The following is a 20243-nucleotide window of genomic DNA, read 5'->3' on the forward strand; positions in this document are numbered from 1 at the left end:
TTCATGTATTTCTAAAAATGTAGATTAACTTATGTGGGGTTGTATGTTAAGTTATGCCTGTAGAAAAGTAATTAAATGTGTAATTTTTATTATAAGCATTACTATAAATAGGAACCTACGTTAGTTTTGGAATAGCTGCACCCCTAATAAACATTAGGGGATTTAAATATGCTTTCCCTTGGATTAAAAATTATTAAGCACATGTGTCTGTAGGTTATCTGTCATGACTGTAAGGATAAGTAAATTCTCTCAAGAACAGTAAAATGTTATTCAGTAACAAAATATTTTCTTATAAAAAGGTTTTTGGTCATTCTAGTAGGACAATATATTCGGAGATATAAAGGGACAAGAAAATGGCCGATAAATTTATGTACATCTCCAATGATGGTAAACAAAAATATTTCCACTGTAGATTAAAATTAGTGGTTAAAACGTTGAAACACTCAACTTGATAAACCAACCAACCAATCTAATTAACTCAAGTCCCTAAAGTTGTTAAGCCAACGAATCAGAAAACGTTATTATAAAACTTTGGTGACTAGTGTAATAATCAGCCTATTGTCCCCTATCTTTCTGATTATTTTTAGTTTCTTTTACCATTCCTAAATCTAATGATGTGTGTGTATAAATTTCCAATGATAAGTATCAAAATATTACAGCATACCTTAAATTCAAAACTATGAAAAATCAATATAGAGGATCGATAATAGTCTAATCTTTATACGCTAGCGCAAAATGCCTTAGATTATATCAATAAAATAAGCATTTTTGATGCATGTTATTTTTGTGAAATTTCGGCTGCTTTGGTGCTTAGAAAAAATAATCAAACTGGCACGTAAAGATAATTTAAATAAACGCTTAAGGTTAATAAAATATAATGGTTAGATTTCAAGGAAAGAAATGTAATAAAAATAAAACAATTATGTTGTTTTTTGTCTTATTTGAAAAAGCAACGATTTTCTATAAATATTCGTATTATATAAAATGTTTTTCTCATGTATGTAAAGGTAAAGTTTTACAAATATTTATGTATCGTGTAGGTTTCAATCATTTCTACCATACATGCAAAGATATCAAAAACACATTAATACAGATAAAGCTTTTTAAAACAATGTCAAAGAATCTATTTTCTCGTATTCACTCGAATCCGGTGGATAGGAACCGGTTCTCATCCATACGAAAAAACTATGTCTAGCATCGTATTATATCCAGCTTTCTACGAATATAAAATAAGAATTTACAATCAAAAGATTAAGACCAGTTTTTTTAGCCGGTGCCTTTGGCACCTCGGGGCTAAAAAACTAGTTTTAATAATTTAATTGTACATTCTATATCCGCGGAAAGCCGTTTATAATACGATGCGAGAAATAACTATTACAATACATTTTGTCCGGCTGTACCCCTAGTCCATAAGACCTTCATATCACAAGAAAGTGGTAGGGGTGATGGAACTCGTTGAAAAGAGGAGGGGTGAAGTAAATCCTACTAAAAACAGCATAAAACCTACTCTGGACAAATAAAAACTTCACCTAACATCGTTGTGGAACGGACGGTCATTCATATCACAATTGTACTATGAACAAGTTCAAGACCCTGTCATTTAAAACTATTCTTGCATTGTATTTTTTGTATTGTTTTCACTACGAATTCCTTTTCCCAGGCAAAATCTAGAGAATCTAAACTTCAATTTCCTCTTTAGTTTAATTAATTGAACATACTTCCGGATACAATGATTTATAGAGCATCTACACTATCATTTCTAGGGGGAAGGGGTGGTTTATAAGATAAAAGGGGTCATATGAAAAATAAGCCAAACATTCGATTTAACAAAGTAGATAAATCAATAAAATAAAGAGAATATGAATGCTTTAACGTAATTATACCTATATTGTTAATGATATTGCCTATACTAATGAACCATACGTTACAAAAATAACAAGAATAATATCATTCTTAAAGCAAAGATTAATAACTGAATAGCAAAACATGAAAAAACTAATAACTTATTTAGTTACAGAGTTACACTTTAGCTACACTTAACAAATCATAAGTAATAATCGTGAAAACAATTGTCATGCAAGGTTTAAAAACGATAGAGTAATTTCCATATCCAGAAATGTGACAAAAACTAACTGTACCTAATTTTGAGACAAACGGCACCAACCCAATTATTGAAAAGGTTTGTTTTTAATGAGATAATTACTAAATTATGTTTAATGTTCAACACATTAGCCTACAAAAGCAGTCATTTAAATTCAAATAGATCTAAACAATAATCATTAACAGAGTTTCAATAGAGCGCTCATCGTCGTTTTTGTACACAATAATAAAAATTGGCCAAACTACCAGACAAACGGACAATGATAATTATACTAAAAACGCTACTTAAAACCTAAAAATGATTTTATAAAAAAGAATTGAGTCTACAATAAAGTTCTTGAGGCTAATTTACTAAATGCTAATACTTTAAAAAAACCTCCTATTACTCTAATAGTTATTTGTCCAATATCTAGACCAACAAAACCCCACCCCAACCCTCATTTTAAACCTTCCAAAAATTGGGATAAGTTAGAAGAAAATTTACTGAAAAAAAGTAAGAAATAAAAGACTTTTGTTTTTAAAGTAAAATTTTAAACTGATATTTTTCATCACAATATTTCAATCCATTTTCATTTTTTCCCCCATCATTTCTAATTCAAATAATAAGTATATACAAAATAAATATATATTAGGTAATAGACAATTTTACGGAACCCCACAGCCCTGCATAACCCTTAAAGTCACCTAACCTAACCCTCGAAGTCTACATATTGCCACAAACACCCAACACAAAAATACCGATGCATCACCAATTGTGGTTGGTGTGCTGGCATTTCCGCTCATTTATTTTAGTAAATATAAGATTTTTGTATTCTACATAACCGTAATTTTACTATTACTAACTTGTTGAAAGATGCTTTATTATGATAAATTTGGTTTTATTCTAGGGTGACATATCCCGTAGTCCAAGTGTTTTGTACATTTTTTATCTTTTTGTAACATATTGACATAAAAAGTATTTAAACGAACAATATCCATAAAAAAATTGAAAAAATCTAATTTTGTGTTATTTTCAATAGATTTGCAAAATGCATTTATATAATTGAGTCTTAGCGCTCGTTGATGCTTTGTTTTACTGGATCGAGTCCCGTTTTCTTATTTCTTCTTTGCAAATGTGACTGTTTTTTCTGTGTATATGATTGTACACCCGTGTGGTTAAGGGTTAAGCGATCAAAGGGAGGGTCGCAATATTCTAAATGCGGAACTAACATGGGATACTAACTAAACCTTAAAATGTATCTTGCTTTAAAGATGTATATCCTTTTGTATAAAGTAGTAAAGTTTTTTTGTCTGTAGCTAAAGATATCATTAACTTCTGAACCTATTGAAATCTCCATTCTATGGAAGCTTCATATAAGGCTACTTTTTAGGCTATTGTATCAATTGATCAAAGTTTTCAGATGGTTTTAGGCTATTTTTCTGCCCTTTCCTATCCATCAAATAAATGAATACTTTGTTTAAATAGCAAAAAATGTAAATTTTACAGAATTTACTCTCAGAAGTAGAATTAGCTACCTAAACAGCGTTCTATAGGTCTAATAAAAGTAATAACTTAGGTTATGTCAAACATCATAATAGGAACTTTATTAGATAAAAAAATAAGTTACTCTAGCTTATATGAATTAGATTTATGACTTTATTAAATATTGCATGAAACTTTAACGTAAATAAAAAGGAGGGGGGGGGGGGGGGTAATACAAATAATACCCACACGCGGTCTCAGTTTAAAAAGACATAAATCACAGGATTAAAATTGCTTGCAAGGGAGTATGCTGTATGTATGTAGCCCCTTTCGTGTCCACTCCCATCCTAACCCCTTAATTGGTAGACTGCTAATCATTTCAAGTGAGGTTAGGAAAAGGTCATGTTTTTCTCAACTAGACCATATTTATTCAATGAGAGCAGAATTTGCGGATTTTTTTTGATTATTGCAATAAGCTGGCTTTCAAAAGATAATAATATTGTAGTATTATATAGACATAAATACTACAATAATTAAGAAACAAAAGAACCTAAAAATACTTTTATTTGGGTAAAAATTTAGAAAAAAAACCAAATAGTTCAATAAAAGTTTATTTCACTAAATATTTTATATAAAAGCCCCTCAAAAATTGTAAGTAATAAAAGTTGCGTGTGTCTCGGTCCCATTATGTTTGATATCAAATACAGTATAGACCGTCTGTTTTTAAAGAATATGTACAAAGAACCAACAATGTTTATTACTATATTATTAGTTCAAAGCTGACCTACAATTCGTTTTTTAAACTAAACTTAAAATAAAAGCTATATATTTTTTTCATATTAAAAACTATCATTCTAATGCCAAATAATCTAAATTCTAATGTATTATATGATTATAAATTGATTCTAAAATTCTAAAAATTTAAACCGAAGCCAAAAGTTATAGATAATGTCATCCTTGTTCTTTCAATGATGTGTACTGTACATCTTAATGCAAAATTCCGCTGTTTGATCTATTAACCATTAGAATGAATATTCAGATGTTGTAAAATTGCTTTTACATTTATCAAACTTATTTTAACTCAGATTTAAGTGACAATATAGCTTCAGTTGCGTTTTAACAAACAAAATTTGCAACCACAGCTGCAAAAAGCCAGCCCGCAACTGTATACAAGCCGCCTTAAAAGTGAGCGACTGCCGAGCCATTTGTATAGTATGTAAATAATAATTTAATCCATGAAACTCAATTCTTAAATCTATGTTTTGTTATTTTGTTGCCAGCTTAATATAGCGAATCCTGACGTACAGGAAACTGTGTATAATTTTACACCATAAACTAATGCATACTCTTGTTTTTTAAAAGCAGCGCAGATACTCTACAGTAGCCTTTAGCTGTCTGTCTGTCTGTCTGTCAAAGTAATCTCTTTCTTTTAATCTTTATTTCTTTCCCCTCTATTTTGCCTTTGACATTGTCACTTTTGTCTAAATGATCTCACTTTGTGCATTCAAGTCACTTTCCACTTTATTTTAGTTAGTATGTCCTTTGTCAACGGCTTCGTATCTTCTTGCAAAAAATTCCTTGTTTTTTTTCACTCATATTTAGTTAGCTAATCTTGAGTAAAATTATGTATGTGCAAAACTGGCATAATAAAACATATATAAGCTGAATCATATGTATGTTTTATATATGTTTTGGTATAGAATATCTTAAATTTACATTTTATATACAGTGATATGAATAGGTATTCAATCAAATTAATTCTTTCTTTTCATCTTATATGTTGGAAGTAAAAAAATTGTAAAATAATACATAAAAATTAAAAATCGAAAACATTCTGCTATTTTTACAATATTCCCCAAAGTTTTATAATAACGTTTTCCTATTCATTGGCTTAACAATTTTGGGGATTGGTTGGTTTAATAAGTTGTGTGTTCAAACGTTTCAACAAATAATTTTAATCTACAGAAGGGGTAATTTTGATTTTATCATTTGGGATGTACATCAATTTATCGGTCTTTGCTGTTTTCCTTTAGATCCCGTAATTTTAGACATAAACCATAAAAATGTGCGAAGTATGAGTCTGTGTTTCTTCTTTTTATAATAAACGAGGAACAAAAGAGGTACATAGCATGGAATTGTAAACTCCTTACCTGATAAATAACACCAGGCTGTGGTAAGTGTACAGGCATATGGCACCTGGGATCCCTCCAGAATGTTGGTATGACCAGAGTAACCTGTGCCAGGTACACACGTCCGTCCAGTGCTGTGCTCAACACATGACTGGCTTCGGTTAACAGTGTCTACAAAAAAAATAAAAAAAAATTAAGTACAATTGATTATTTCTACTTTTTTTTATTCAGATAATCAGTAAAGCAGAAAAGCTTGACCAAAATACACGAAGAAACTAAATATCAAATTATGAATCGGAGAAAACACAACAAAAGGACACATTTTTTTCAATTGATAAATATATGTTTAAAAGGTGTTGTTCTGTGTGGTTTTTTTAAGTGGTAAAATTTTGGCAAACGCAATTATATTTAACCTTATCAAAAAAAATCTATTAAATTTTTCACACAAAGGCAACGCGACATTCATAATGTAAAAAAAACATAAAACAAGTTGAATTTTTTGTGTGTCCATTTTTTGTTTATTGGACAATTTTATTTTAATATATCACCTTTAAATTTTTAATGTAAATGTGGCAGTAATCTTCAGGTACTGAATTATCTATCTTGATCACTAAGTTTCTATACCCTCCATCTCGTTCTAAAATTAAATATAAAAAAGTTAGTGGAAAAAAATTAATAAGCAATTTTTATCTGGTCGAACGCCTTATGCTTAGTAACACTTTGTAGACAATCACTGCTCAGAGAGGAACCCCTCATATAAATAATCAAGTAACGCGACTGACATATCTGTAAGTACTCTTTTAGTGTCTTTTGTATGATAAATATTGTGTAAACTGGGAACAGCCATTAAACGGACAACACGTAACCATTTTCTCTTATAAAATATTTGCAATAATTTTTGCAAAAAAAAGTATGCACAATGAGAAATTAGCATACTTTGGTTGATTAGCCCTACCTGATATCTACACAAACAATCTTGAAAAATAATTATTAAACTACGGCTAATTAATCAGATGACAACCTATGCAAACATAATGAGTAAGGTGAAAAATTGCTGGTTGCTTTCTCTCAAACTTCCATAAGTGAACCAATAACCCCCCTTCCCCTTTAATATTAGAAAAAATGCTCCTGCCCTTTACAAGGGAAATTAACCTTGCGGGGCCTCCTTATCCTTAACCATAAGTTAAATATCCATATTAAGGATAAAACAGTCATAAAAAGCTTTAAAAGGTGATGCAAATTTAAGAATCAAGAAAGGGAAAAATTTCTAGCATATTCTTGTATTTCTAAAAAATTATTGCAAAAATCATTTTAATATAGTCCCTACCGAACCCTACAAAAATACAACTTTTTGCAAAAATTTTACACAACAAAAAAGTACAACAGAGCATGTTATTAAAAGTATAGATGGAATCTGCTCCAATTAAGGTGCTGGGTATTGTCAAAACCAACACGGGCTAACAGATTTGCATAGTATAATATTTCAAAGGACTGTACTCCTAAATTTTTATGTTTTATTAGATAAAAAAGAAATAATTTTTTAGGACTTTGCTTAGACAAATAGCAAAGTTAAAACATTTCACAAGATACAGTCCTTTTCTAGTGGAAATGTATTTGACTTAAATTTTTTATTCGTACTGTCTTTTTTGATAAATGAAAGCATAATTTGTTTGGCACGTGGAATGAGAGAAAAAGCGGTGCATTTTTTCCTGGTATAATCACAACATTCTCCAATTATATTTTCAGGACAATTTTACAGAAATTTTTTGGTTAGCTTTTTAAGTAAAAAAAAATATTTTAAAACCTAGTTAACAAAACTAAACACTTTAAATCTAGAACCCTTTCACAGCACGATCTTTATCTGTAGTAGCTTTTCCTAAAGGGCTATTAGATGCGTCCTTCTTTAAATCAATACATTCCCCCTTGACTTAGAAGCATTAAATACTTTTTACATCATTAGTATGGCTCTGTTAGAGCCGAATGGAAACAAGTTTTCCAATAAATTACCTATCCATGTTTTCGTGTTATATAACTTTCCTTGCAAAAAATGACAGCAAAATGCAATTTAAGGTTTTTAAAGTTAACTCAAATTGAAAAAAAATGATGCTTAGAGAGAAGTTTCACCCATCTTGACGTAATATCAAAATAAATTTAAGCGAAGCTATTCCACAATAGGTTATATCGGTTGAACGGTCATGTAACTTGGTGAACACAAAGCTCTTTGGATAGGGAAGGTATAGGGGTCTAAGGGGATAATAATCAAATCATATCTTTTGTATATTATAATTAGTGGTTGAAACGTTTGGACACTCAATTTAGTGAACCAACCAATTAAAATTCACTTAAAGTCTTTAAGCCAACGAATAAGAAAACTCTATGTAAATTCTATGTTGAGAAAATCCGCCACAAGCTTAATAATGGTAAAGATGAGCTTAAATTCGATGATTTTATGAAATTCATCTGCCCTTTTACAATCATGCAATGGGTGTTTTCTCATTTCAGTAAAATATAAAAAAAGCAAAAGTTGTTTTAAAGGGAAAAAACATGGAGAAAACTAAACCTATTTCTTTACATATACTGAATAAAAAGCTTCAAATTAATGATTATAGTACATTTACAATTGTAACACAATTGTTAATTTCATAAAAATTTTGGGTGATTTTTTCACGAGTTTTTATTCATACCTTTCATAACATGTAAACCCTCCATTTTCTAATAAAAAAAATATTTTTCTTCTTCATTTTTAAACCTTGTTAAACTAAATTATCTTTACCTATTGTTATGGAAGCTGTGTTTTGAACTCCAATTGCCAGACAGAGCAGCAGAAGGAGGAAAGCCTTGGGAAGCATTGTTGAGTTCAGTAGCAGCTGTGATTAAGCAGCTGGCAGCTGGTAAAATCAGCTGGAAGCTTTTCTTTCATTCAATCGAGGACCTCGGCATCATATTTACCTGAAAAATGAAAAATAAATTAATCTTTTATAAATAAGAAGCTTAATCATACTAGTTCTGAATTTTGATCTAAGTAATATTAAGGCACACAAAAATAGGATTGGGCAGAATTTTTTAAGATCAGTCATCCACCTAGTAAACTTAAATTGGAAAGTTTATGTGGGTGAGAAAAAGGGGCATTTCTATTTTTACAATTAGCACGTGAGACAGTAATCATGTAGTATAATCCCCCACCCCCTCTCTTACTTAAACTTCCATTTGACCCCTTAAATCAATTTTGAGGTAGAGAGTAGATCGCCTCTCTTAAAAAATAACTTCAGATAATTGTCTCCTCCCTTCATAAATGTAAAAATCTGATTTCACTCTAAGAATATCTGTAAGAAATGAAGAAAAACACTAATTTTAGGCTTAATATAAAATTATATCATTACTTAATGGAGGAGAGAAATATTCAACCCCTCAACTGAATTTGCTAGTCATATTGATTTGTAGTAAAATAATAATAACTTTACTCATTAGATTCTACACGAAATATTTATATTACATACACGAGATTGTAATATTCTCATGTATGTACAATACATACGCATATAAATGATTTCTTAGCTAAATAATTGACACCAATTAAAACAGTAAACTTAAAGTTAAAATTATAATGATTATGAAAATATCTTTGCCAGTTCTTGTTATTTAAGTAAATGTTAATTAAAGGAACATTTATAAGCTACGCTTCTTATGAAGGGTTTTCATCCTTGTTGATATTATATTTTAAGAGTTTATAATAAGAATTTTTTCGAAGTAAAATTTTTTTTTTTTTATAAAAGACAGTTTTAAAAGGGGCCTTACACCCAAATTATATAAAAAACTTTTAATGGCCATCCTGTTTTTTTTTCTCCCATTGTTATTAACATTTCTTTCAATTTAAATTCATACTCGAATGCATATATTCCAAGGAAAAGACACAAATATTCCAAAATATGAATTTGTTGGATTCGTGTATTTTTAAATATTAATTGTTGCTAAAATCCTATTTTTTCTTTCTAAAAAGTAAGAAAAATCCGTGGTTTAAACAAATTAAAATCTGTGAAAATCCGGCCATGTTTGTATATATGTAAGAATGAACAAATCAACGCAAAATTCTATTTAGATATAACATTGTGCTTGCTATCAGGGAAAAAGGAAAATTAGATTTTAAAGAAAAAATACATCTTATCATATTTTCAGCAAATGTAATGTTGAATGCCTTAAAAAGAATAAAGTTATCGTATGTGAGTGTGTGTATGTGTGTTTGTGTATGTGCGAAGAGAAAATCAAGAGATTGCGTAGATACTGTTTTCCACAGTAACCATTATTTTCTTAGTTTTTTGCACGAACTAAGAAGTCTGAATTATGAAGTAGCTTCGTTCAATGATATCCTATAACACATAGTAAGTTTTTATTATGTAACTAAGGATCTAAAACGATAAAGTTCTCCTTTACAGTGTAGTTTCTCATAGGTCCCGGGAAGGTTTATAGCTATTTCGGGGGAGAGCACCCTTATCCCTCTATAAAAAAATCCAACTCAAAAAAATTTGTCTTTATGAAACTAAAATAACAAATTCTACATAACCTAAAGTGACCTAGAAGCCTCTAGGGGCGTACCGCTAGTTCTTGTTATAATATAATTGCATAACAAAACATTGCATTATTTACTGATTACATTATCCTATGATATATCTACATATGTAAAGGCGTGTCCCAGTTAAATCTTGAATGTCCATTACATAGAAAACAATTTCGAATTTCCATCCGCTTTCATTGATACCAAAATTAACCCTCCTTTAACTTTTCTTACTGCAGGAAATAAAAGGATGTTTTAAGCGAATATAATGCTGAAATGACGTACACGCACCATATGTAGAATATCTTCGCTGTATCTTACTTGAATTTTCTCAAAGAAAACGTACAAAAAGCCTAATTTTATGAAGCTACGCTTATTAAATAGAGGAATCATATAGGGCTTGATTATTCAAAGATGGAAAATGGCAGAAAACATTCCTCCTACAATTAGCAGAATAAACGTTCAAATATGAATCCAATTCCAGCCTGAATAGAGGAGGCAATAAATTTTAATCTTAACCGCGTTTAAAAATGTCAAAGTGAATTTCGAAGTTTGGCGTTTTTAAGATAGGTTATCTCTTAAAATGTTTGGGGTTTTTAACATCCTGTCAGTTTTCATTCTTCTGACACACTAAATTTCACCAAAATATGACAATAAAACGTCTTGAATAGAAAATATAACGAGATGACAAAGGTTACCCTCCTTTTTTTATGATAAGTAAATTAGATGAAATTTATGCTTAATTTTCTCATAATATAAAGAATCCAATAAAACAATTATTAAAATATACAAGAAAATGTTTTGTAGCTCTGTATGGATGGCTGTTTTCAATACCAATAGTAAGTCACTGTCTTTAAGGATAGGCAGGCAGTCTCCAGTAAGTCATGTAGAAACCGCAGCCGCAATGGCTGATATAAGTTTAAAGCCGTCTTTTGACGGATTTGTAAAACACACAAGACAAAAGACCAAAAGATTTTTATAAACTAAAACGTTGTTAAAATAATCTTATCCAAAAATAACGCTAGTCCAAAAGTAAACCGATTAGTTTTTTACTCTCGTTTAAAAATGTACAATGTGAACAAAAAGTTTTGATCAATTAAGCAAGTCTACATATCCTGCTAATTAATCAAAGGCGAGGACAGAAACATATACTGAGAGAATAATTGTAATAAAGTATAGATCCATAACTAAGAAAACTACCTGGCCCATGCCTTGGGGTCTTTTTTCGTCTGCTAGCAAAATGCTTTCTGCTCTTTTGTAACGACTTGGCTGTGTTAATATTTACGACACTATTAGCTTTTATTCAAAGATCCAATTGAAAGTCGGATCCCCCATCTTTTGTTTTACTCTAATTCTAAGAGTTTTTAATTATGGAATGTTTGTGTTATTTTACTTCTTGGTAATTAATCTTACCCTTACCATGTTTCTGACAAACACTAATTCTGGAAAAAAATTCTAGAAGTTCTAAATACAAACATAACACAATTTAAATTGATTAAAATTATTGAAAACAAGTCCTCATTCCAGATCGAAGGACAACGTAATAGATCGAATTCTAGAAATTCTTTCAATATCATAAAATAAATTAAATGTTCCTATTCAAAGTATAATAGAATGAACTGACGGCTGCGCAACTAGCATCTAATGGCACTATATTTAAAGGAATATGGAAGGACATAAAAATAGCTTAAAACCATACCTTAATTTATATTATAGAAAAGACCCGATAGACAAAGTTTACAAAGGCCCTATATTGTCATATTAATCTAACCATATTTTAACAAAATTGTTACCTTGTTGATTAAGTTACACCTAATTATGTATTTTGTAAATATAATGAATATGAGCCTAAATCCCAACTTGACCCTTTTCCAATTCTGAAATTGTTAATGAAATTGATCATTCTTATCTCAGAGTTAGTGGATTAACTAGTTCATACCAGAGATTTAAGGAGAGGTAAGTGGAAGAAAAATCAATCCTTGTATCAAGTAAAAGAATGTCGCTCTGTGCATCTGTCTGGCTATACCGAAGGATCTTACTAACCGATGAACTGATATGGTTCTACTTTACAGTAAAGCTTGTCAAAGGTCCAGGGAAGGTTTTACCCACAACCCTACCAAGAAAAATATCCTCTAGACCAACCCCATTTTTTCCCTTTTCTTTTGAAAACTAAAATCAATAAAGACAGTAGTAGACTTTACCCCGCGACCAGTTTATCTTTAAAATAAATAGTTATGCAATGAATTAGTCAAACATATTTTCCTGTATTCCTGAATTCATTGACAACTTGAAGCAATTTGTCAAAGAGTGGCATGCACAAAAACAAAGAAAATAATATCTGAAAAATCCTAGAAGGAGATCTTTGCTGTTCATCTTTGCCAAAATATCCTATATGATAAAAAAATGTAAAAAAACGTTGTAGACACAAATATTTTCAAATGTAGTTTATGTTTAAAACATAAGCATGTAGAATTCTCGCGATATCGAAATTGGGATGATTAACTTCCTTTTAATTCGCTCACTTAAGAAGTACATCAACCTTGCGAAACCCTGTAAACTAGTTTATAATCTGTAACTGCCAAAAATCCGATAGCCATTTGATTACATAAATAAGTTTATAATAATATACTTTTTCTTGATTAATAATAAAGAGTAGCTCAACGCCAAAACTAAATATACATCTTTTAGATATAGCCAGGATTTAATAAATATAACAATCTACAACAACATATGTATACATATTAAAATATAATATTCGAAATCAATTAAAAATGATTTAGAACTCATTTAAATGTACATGCCCATTCTTGGGTAGGTGTTCATTAAATAGCTCTCATAAAAGGATTTATATCCATCTTTTCAACTAACTTATTAACACACAATTAAGCAAAATAGCCTTGTTAAATTCTTAGCAAATAAATTTCAATATAGAGAATCAAATCTAGTATTGACGAGATCAAAAACTTAATTCAGTCAAAAAAAAAATTTTAACAATAGACAATTTATAGGATCTTCAGCTAGAGACAAAAACCTTACTACTTTCAAATTTAATTTTCTGCTTAAATGTAAAATCTTCTGACTTAAAATTCAAATAGGGGTTGAGGTTTTGATAGGGAAAGATAATGAGTACTGGGCAATAAGAAATGAGATCCAAGGGAAGTATTAAATTTAAAAACAGGGATTAAAGGGATAGGGTTCAATGAATTTTCTGATAAATTGAAAATAAACTTTATGTTAGGTTAGGTTATATTAGGTACTGTGAAGCCCCACATGGTTAGGTAAAACTATCCCCCTCCATTTTATTCAACGGGTTTTCGCAGAATCTTACTATATCGCATTTTCTGAAAAAAATATTGGGGGTAGGTTAGTTTGACTTCTCTACACCTATCCCACATCCCTGAAAGAATTTATTAGCTGATACAAATTCTTCACTAATCAGCTGGAAACATTTTAACCCCTCGGCAATCTTAAGGACATTTCGGTGATAAGTTTACATTTACATTCATGATATTAACATTTATCTTATCATACATTCAGAATTAATACACCAAGTTTAACGCTAATTAAACATATTCTTTTTTTCATTTAGAATATTTAAATATTCAATGATACCTAATAAAACCTTTAGCATATTGAAAATAGTCCTTAAAAACAATGTATAAAATACTTTTAAGTATATTACGCTTTTTTTTCGATTTTTAATACCTTTAAAAACAATTTTTTCTGTATCTAACAACAAAAAAAACAAAACATCTTTTTGGTATGAATTTGAAAGTGGGTGTCCTTGTTAATTATGAATATTGGCTCTGAATCTACCAGCCATAAAATAATATTTCTGATGCCGGTAGTAATCAATCTCGAATGAAAGTATGTTTATACATATCAGCTGTTATTAATTTGGAATAAAATAAAATCTACCAAAATATAAGATAAAAGTTCGCAAGATTTTTGTCGAGTAAGCTTTTTTTATATTATTTTTACAGACTTAAGTAATGATCTTTTAAAACTTTAAGTACTACGCATAAATGGATCCAAATACGTTTTACTGGATTGATCAGATATGAATGATCTAAATATTAAAATTTCTGGTTTAGTCAGTGTATGAACACCATTTAGATGAAGTCAGAATTTGGAGTGGGAAGATTTGGATTAATTTTTGTAAATATTATTCAATAATTACATAGGATATTTGCATTTCTATGCATGGGTACACATTTTTATATCACACATACGTACAGATCATTTCTAAGAACACTTCCTCGTTTTATGCCGTTGACTGACTCTTAGAATAAGCACACACAAATTCATCTTAAATTTCATTCTTTATATAGCTTTATATATTTAATTTTAATTTATTTAACATAAACTAATAATTATGAATATAAACTCAGTGTTTAATATTTGAATTTTCATATGAGTAAACCTTGATATAAGAAATAGGACAATAAGATTAGTCTAATTAGATATACAATACGAGGAATATTAATGATTTTTATAAGTTTTCTTTCTGATTTTAAATATTTACCCCCTCTATAAATAGATGCAAATTAGTTGAATTTTGATTATTTATGATAATACTTCCACTTTTAGTGTTCATATATATAAAGCCTTTGTATTGAAAAACGGCCATAGGGCAGAAATGAAAATATTAAATTTGAGATAATGCACCAATTAAGGGCGGTACAATGATTTTGATTGTGTAGCAAGCAGTTTTATCACTTTTTATATGGTAGCACAGCTGCTATACAAGTCATAGAAGGCTTTAATATACTTGTGATTATTGGATATGACTATTATTAGATTGGATTTATTAGATAAAGAAAAATGAAAGTACTCAAGCAAAAATATATCTTTATTCAATTTCAAATATGTAATTCTTAAGTTTTTATTTATATGTTTACTATTTTCTTTTGAGATTTGTTACTCCTGGCCTCAATCGTTCTAGTTTCCAAGTGCTTTTTTCTGATAATGACTTGTGATAGTAGTAAATGTTTGTTTTTCCAGAAATTGAAAGACCAAAGAAAATAATTTAATCCTTTTCTAAATCTTAAAATTGTAAAAAAAAGTTAAATATACAGTATGAAAACACTAATCGATATTTTTAGCCTGTTTTAATTAGTAGCCTCACTTCACATATCCTCCATGCTTAACAAACGATCAGACAAGTAGATGGTTAAACATTACAAATTATAGAGAAGCATTGATACATAAAAATAATCTACCATGGCAAATCCTCTTGTTATTCATGATTTCAAAAAATTATTATTATTCTTGAAGTATGATACCTTTATTCATGTTGATAATTCACCTTGAAAGTGTAAACAGTAAGAAATCATATTAGAGTATTTATTTATCAATATATTAAAAGATATTATCATAATTTGTTTAAAATCTAGGAGAATTGTGGCAATAGATAACTTAAAACTTTTAGAGCGGTAAAAGCTATACAGTAAATATTTTTTTGGTTAATAAAAGATAAAAAAAAATGAAAGCTAATTTTAGCAATTTTAGTCAATAAATCACTATATATGACACTTATGTCAAATACCTTATATCACTTAAGCCAATTCACGTTTTAAAAACTTAATAAAATCTGTCAAGAAGGTTTGACTGGACATACTCAAATTCTAAAGTAGCTATATTACTTTACATACAAAAAATAGGTCCAATTGTGAAACTCAAACAAAAGTAGTGCCAAACAAGATTACAAGTTGGCACTATTTAAAATAAACCAAATTCCAGACCAAACCCTATTATATAATAATCAGAACTAAAAGAACAATATCAGGGATCTAAAGGGATAAGACAATGGCCGATAAATTGATGTAAATCCCAAGTGATACACAAAATTACCCCATCTGTAGATTAAAATTACTGGTTGAAACGTTTGGACAATCAACTAATTTCTCCAACCAATCAAAATTCAAAAAAAGTCCCCAAGATTGTTAAGCCAACGAATATGAAAAAATGTATTTTAAGGCTTTAGGGACTAGTGTAATAAACAACCCAATGCCCCCCTCACCTTCTTCCCTACTACAATGTACAAAAGTGCTAGAGTCGCGAATTGCACAATGGTAATGAAAATTGTAGAAAAAAATTATCACTAGCCACCAGGGAAAATGTTAAAATTGGAAAGTGACTAAAATGATGGTAATCTTGATAATAGTGACCACCTTCTTACCTACAGTGTGGTAAATAAACCTCGTTCTAGATATGCGGGTCGTGTATTTCATTAGCAAATTAACCCTATTTAAATGAATATTTTGCTTTCAATTCATAATAAAAATTGTCACAATTAATTTCAGAGAAAAAGAATATATTAAGCTATGACACAAGAAGTTTAACCAAGCAAATAATCAGGGCTAGACTTAGAGTACTTGGTTCATGAGCTACACTATACTAAGTGCCTGCCCGGTCATTTCTTAACAAAGCAATTTCAAATACTTAACTTTAAATATATTATATATTTACTATGGTTGCAGGGACAGGTAAATGGAAAAGTGAGTAATTTGACCACCTAATTCAAGCCAGTATTTTACCAATGAAAAGGTGAAAAAAACTCTACTCTTGTAAGACAAGGATAAAATACTGTTTTATGTTAAGGGAAAAAGTATCTATAGCCAATTGACTTATCCCTGTTTCCCTGTTACATATGTAGAAATATATATATAACTGTGTCGATTATTCACCATTACCTTTTTCTAATTTGTGTAGGGTCATTTCTTACCTCCCCCTACCCCCTTTTTAACATTGGACCAAATAATGTAGACCAATAAAAAAGAATGATAATCCAATAATATAAAGTAGCAAGGTTTTTTTTTAACAAAATTGATCAAATTAAGATTGTAATATTTTAGGTATGCTGGCTTCATGATACTAGCAGAGCTTAAATTAGTTATCGATTTTTTTACCAAGAGTAATAAATATTTTTAAAATCTTTTTGATATAAAAAAAACTAGAGCTAAAAGCTTAATATTTATTAATGTCCCTCTACCCTTTTAGAAAAATAGAGGATTTTGACTCTTCTTAAATGGTCTGAATTTATTGTCCTAAATATCACAGCCCTACTAATAGTGACAAGATAAATGTGGACAAAAAGTTAAAGCTCATAAATAAAGGAGGTATAGGCTGACAAGACCCGGGTTTCTGACTCTGTGTATGTGTATGTGTGGAGCCAAAATGTTGCCTGTCACAGGTCGCTTTAGTTAAAAATGGTAAAAACAAGTAAATACTAAAAGGACTATTTTATTTCATATAAATGAATTGGAAGCTTGCTAATGAATTGGAACCAGTGGTGTGCGATAGGTGTACAGGGGTGACAACACCTCCCTTTTTTCACTTCCTTGTGTACGGTTTCACACCCCCCAGCCCCTGGTGAATCTCAGTGCACGCCACAAATTGGAACCTTGTGTTTTTCATAAGATGAATAAAAAATAACTGAAATATACTAAAAATCTCCTCTAATATACTCTGCAACTATAAAGTTATGAATAAAGGAAAACATTGAAAAGCATAAATGTCAAGCATATTGTTTTCAAAAGCCTTCTTGGAAATCTGTCTTTTTTCACATAAGAAGTTGTGTTCTTATTTTTAATTCTGAAGCAGTGTGTTAGTTATACATAGTTGCACTTGAACTGTCTATACTCCCAATCTTGATCTATTCATTTATAAGACCTCTCATACACAATACACTAACAAATTATGCTTAATCAAAAGGCATAACTGAACTCGCTAACTAAATCTAACCCGATTAATCAAGGATAGTTGTATAGAGGAGGGGGGGGGGGGGGGGGGTGGATATAGAGAGGCGTTGAAAATTGATTTATTCTTGCGCTTGGCAAAAAAATAATTGGTTGTACATATTCCTAATTAGGTTGATAGCAACCAATAAACATTGAGGGTTGGGTAATTAACAGTCGTACTACATTCAAGACCAGTCTAGCTAATATCAGGGCTTAACAGCTTATGGCTTTTAGTAAATACATTTTTACTTAATGCGATGTTTCAACTTTTTGTTTTTAAAATTCATGTGATTTATGCTAACAATCAAGTGTTCTTAAATAGTCACCTATCCAATCACAAACCAACAACTTTATTGTTTTCAAAATGAGCAACAAGTTTTTTTTTACAGTAGTTATTTTTTTTTTCAATGACCAGTCATTATACCTTAAAAATCCCTTAAAACAACAAATGTAAATTATTGGTTGCGCATCCATTTTATTGCTTTAAAATGTACTTGAAGCACTCAATAAATTGTAATTGGGGGGATATTAAACCTGTATTAATTAGTAATCACTTATCATTGCTGATTTTTATGATAATTTACCAGCAAAGTTAATTTAGTGCTTTTAGATTTTACACAGATGTCTAACAGTAAGGCAGATAAAACAAAATCGCCCTCATGTCAAATATAGGCAGTTTATTTTTTATAATAGTAATTAATAGTTCATTTTTATCTACTTAAAGATTTATAAAATCATGGACCCTTTCGAGTTTAAGGGGGTAAAATTTCAGGGTGGCCACAAGGTTTTTAAAAAAAATCCGTACATTTCCGTGCATGCTAAAAAAAAAATCCGTACATTTTTCCGTACATTTCCGTACATTTTTCTACTATGTAGAAAATATATTATTTAGTAAAATTGGTTTCATACTAGGTACTGATCAAGATCTCATTATCTCTGAAAAAAATAAAAAAAATAATAGGATAATTTTACAGTGTGAGAGTTCATAGGGGTATTTTGGGAATGATCTTAAGTTTATTTGCCATTGTCTTTTCCCTTTAGATCCTTGGTTGATATGTCCTTAATAATATCAGGGAATTTAAGGGATAAGACATCAGACAATAATTTCATCTACATCCCCATGAATGATTATCAAAAAAATACTCCCGTTGATTAAAAATAATGAAACATCTTAATACTTTGGTTACTGGTACCTAATAATTTACACAATGTCAAAGGGCAAGACTAGAATTAAAGTTACATCACGGGTAAAATAAACTTTTAGGGGGGGGGGGGGGTATTTTGCTGTTTCATAATGGGGACAAATACAGCAGATAAGCAGATAAAAAAATAACAACTTGAACTAATTTATATCCTGAAAAGGGTATTGTTACATACTAATGTTTTAGTTAAGTTAACCCTTACAGATCGGGGGGGGGGGGCTCCAAGAGCCCCCCCCTCTAGTTTTTTCAATCTCATTTTTTTTGTAGGTAAGATGGAGTGCTGTGACTTCATGACTTTTTAAGTTTAGTAATTATACGTCGGCAAGAGTTGATTTTATTAAGATATCTGATCTGTGTCGGTCGTGGTGTCCGGTCAAAGTCGGTTGGGTAGCACCAAAATTAGAAAAAAAATTCTAAAAAAATCTTAATTTCTACATTATGACTTTTGTGTATAAGGAGAAACCTAAAATTTTTTTGGTGAATACTTAGATATCAATGACCTTCTGAGAAAAAATGTGTTATGACCGTTTGACGGCTCCCTGACCGACTTTATGACCGATTTTTGTCCGGCTTTTACTACAGACATATATCATGAATATCGTGGCTTCTATTACAGCTAGAGTCCTATAAATTTTTTTGGTAAATCCTTGAGCAACATCAAACAGATAAAAATATTAATCGGCGCCGCCAACCGCCGTTTTACCGCCGTAACCGCCGAAAATGGCGGTTTCCGTTATTTGCCGTTTTTTGGCGATGATCAGAAAAAGTAATTTTTTTGTTATGAAAAATAAAAGTTCGTCCTAAAATTTGGTCATCCTAGCTGCAAAATTGGCCGCTCTACAGCTGTTTTAAAATTTAGCGGCTGGCCGCTAAAAAGCGGCTAAGGAGCGGCCTGGCTGCTATGACTAGAAAAAGTAATTTTCTCTAAAAATACACATGAACCACCAGAAAAAAATTTTACGTCTTTATCTGTAACAGGAGCCGAGATAGAGGGGGGGGCTCTTGGAGCCCCCCCCCCGATCTATTAAGGTGGGAATTGGGGCCCGAGCTGTAAGGGTT

General features: G+C 30.3%; 1 protein-coding gene across 1 annotated transcript in view; it reads right to left on the minus strand.

The window, feature by feature from the left end:
- The window catches only part of LOC145323043 (calcium-activated chloride channel regulator 2-like), a 116495-nt gene that overhangs the window by 69621 nt on the left and 26631 nt on the right, over positions 1-20243 (minus strand). The window contains exons 2-4 of the mRNA XM_080165432.1: positions 8465-8640; positions 6240-6328; positions 5713-5862 (exon numbers count right to left, since the gene is read on the minus strand). Of these exons, the coding sequence (XP_080021558.1) occupies positions 5713-5862; positions 6240-6328; positions 8465-8540 (315 nt within the window). The 5' untranslated portion in view covers positions 8541-8640. The remainder of the gene's footprint in view (positions 1-5712; positions 5863-6239; positions 6329-8464; positions 8641-20243) is intronic.

This window comes from Acartia tonsa, chromosome 1 (genome assembly GCF_053477335.1).
Source record: "Acartia tonsa isolate MP-2025a chromosome 1, ASM5347733v1, whole genome shotgun sequence".
Taxonomy (NCBI): domain Eukaryota; kingdom Metazoa; phylum Arthropoda; class Copepoda; order Calanoida; family Acartiidae; genus Acartia; species Acartia tonsa.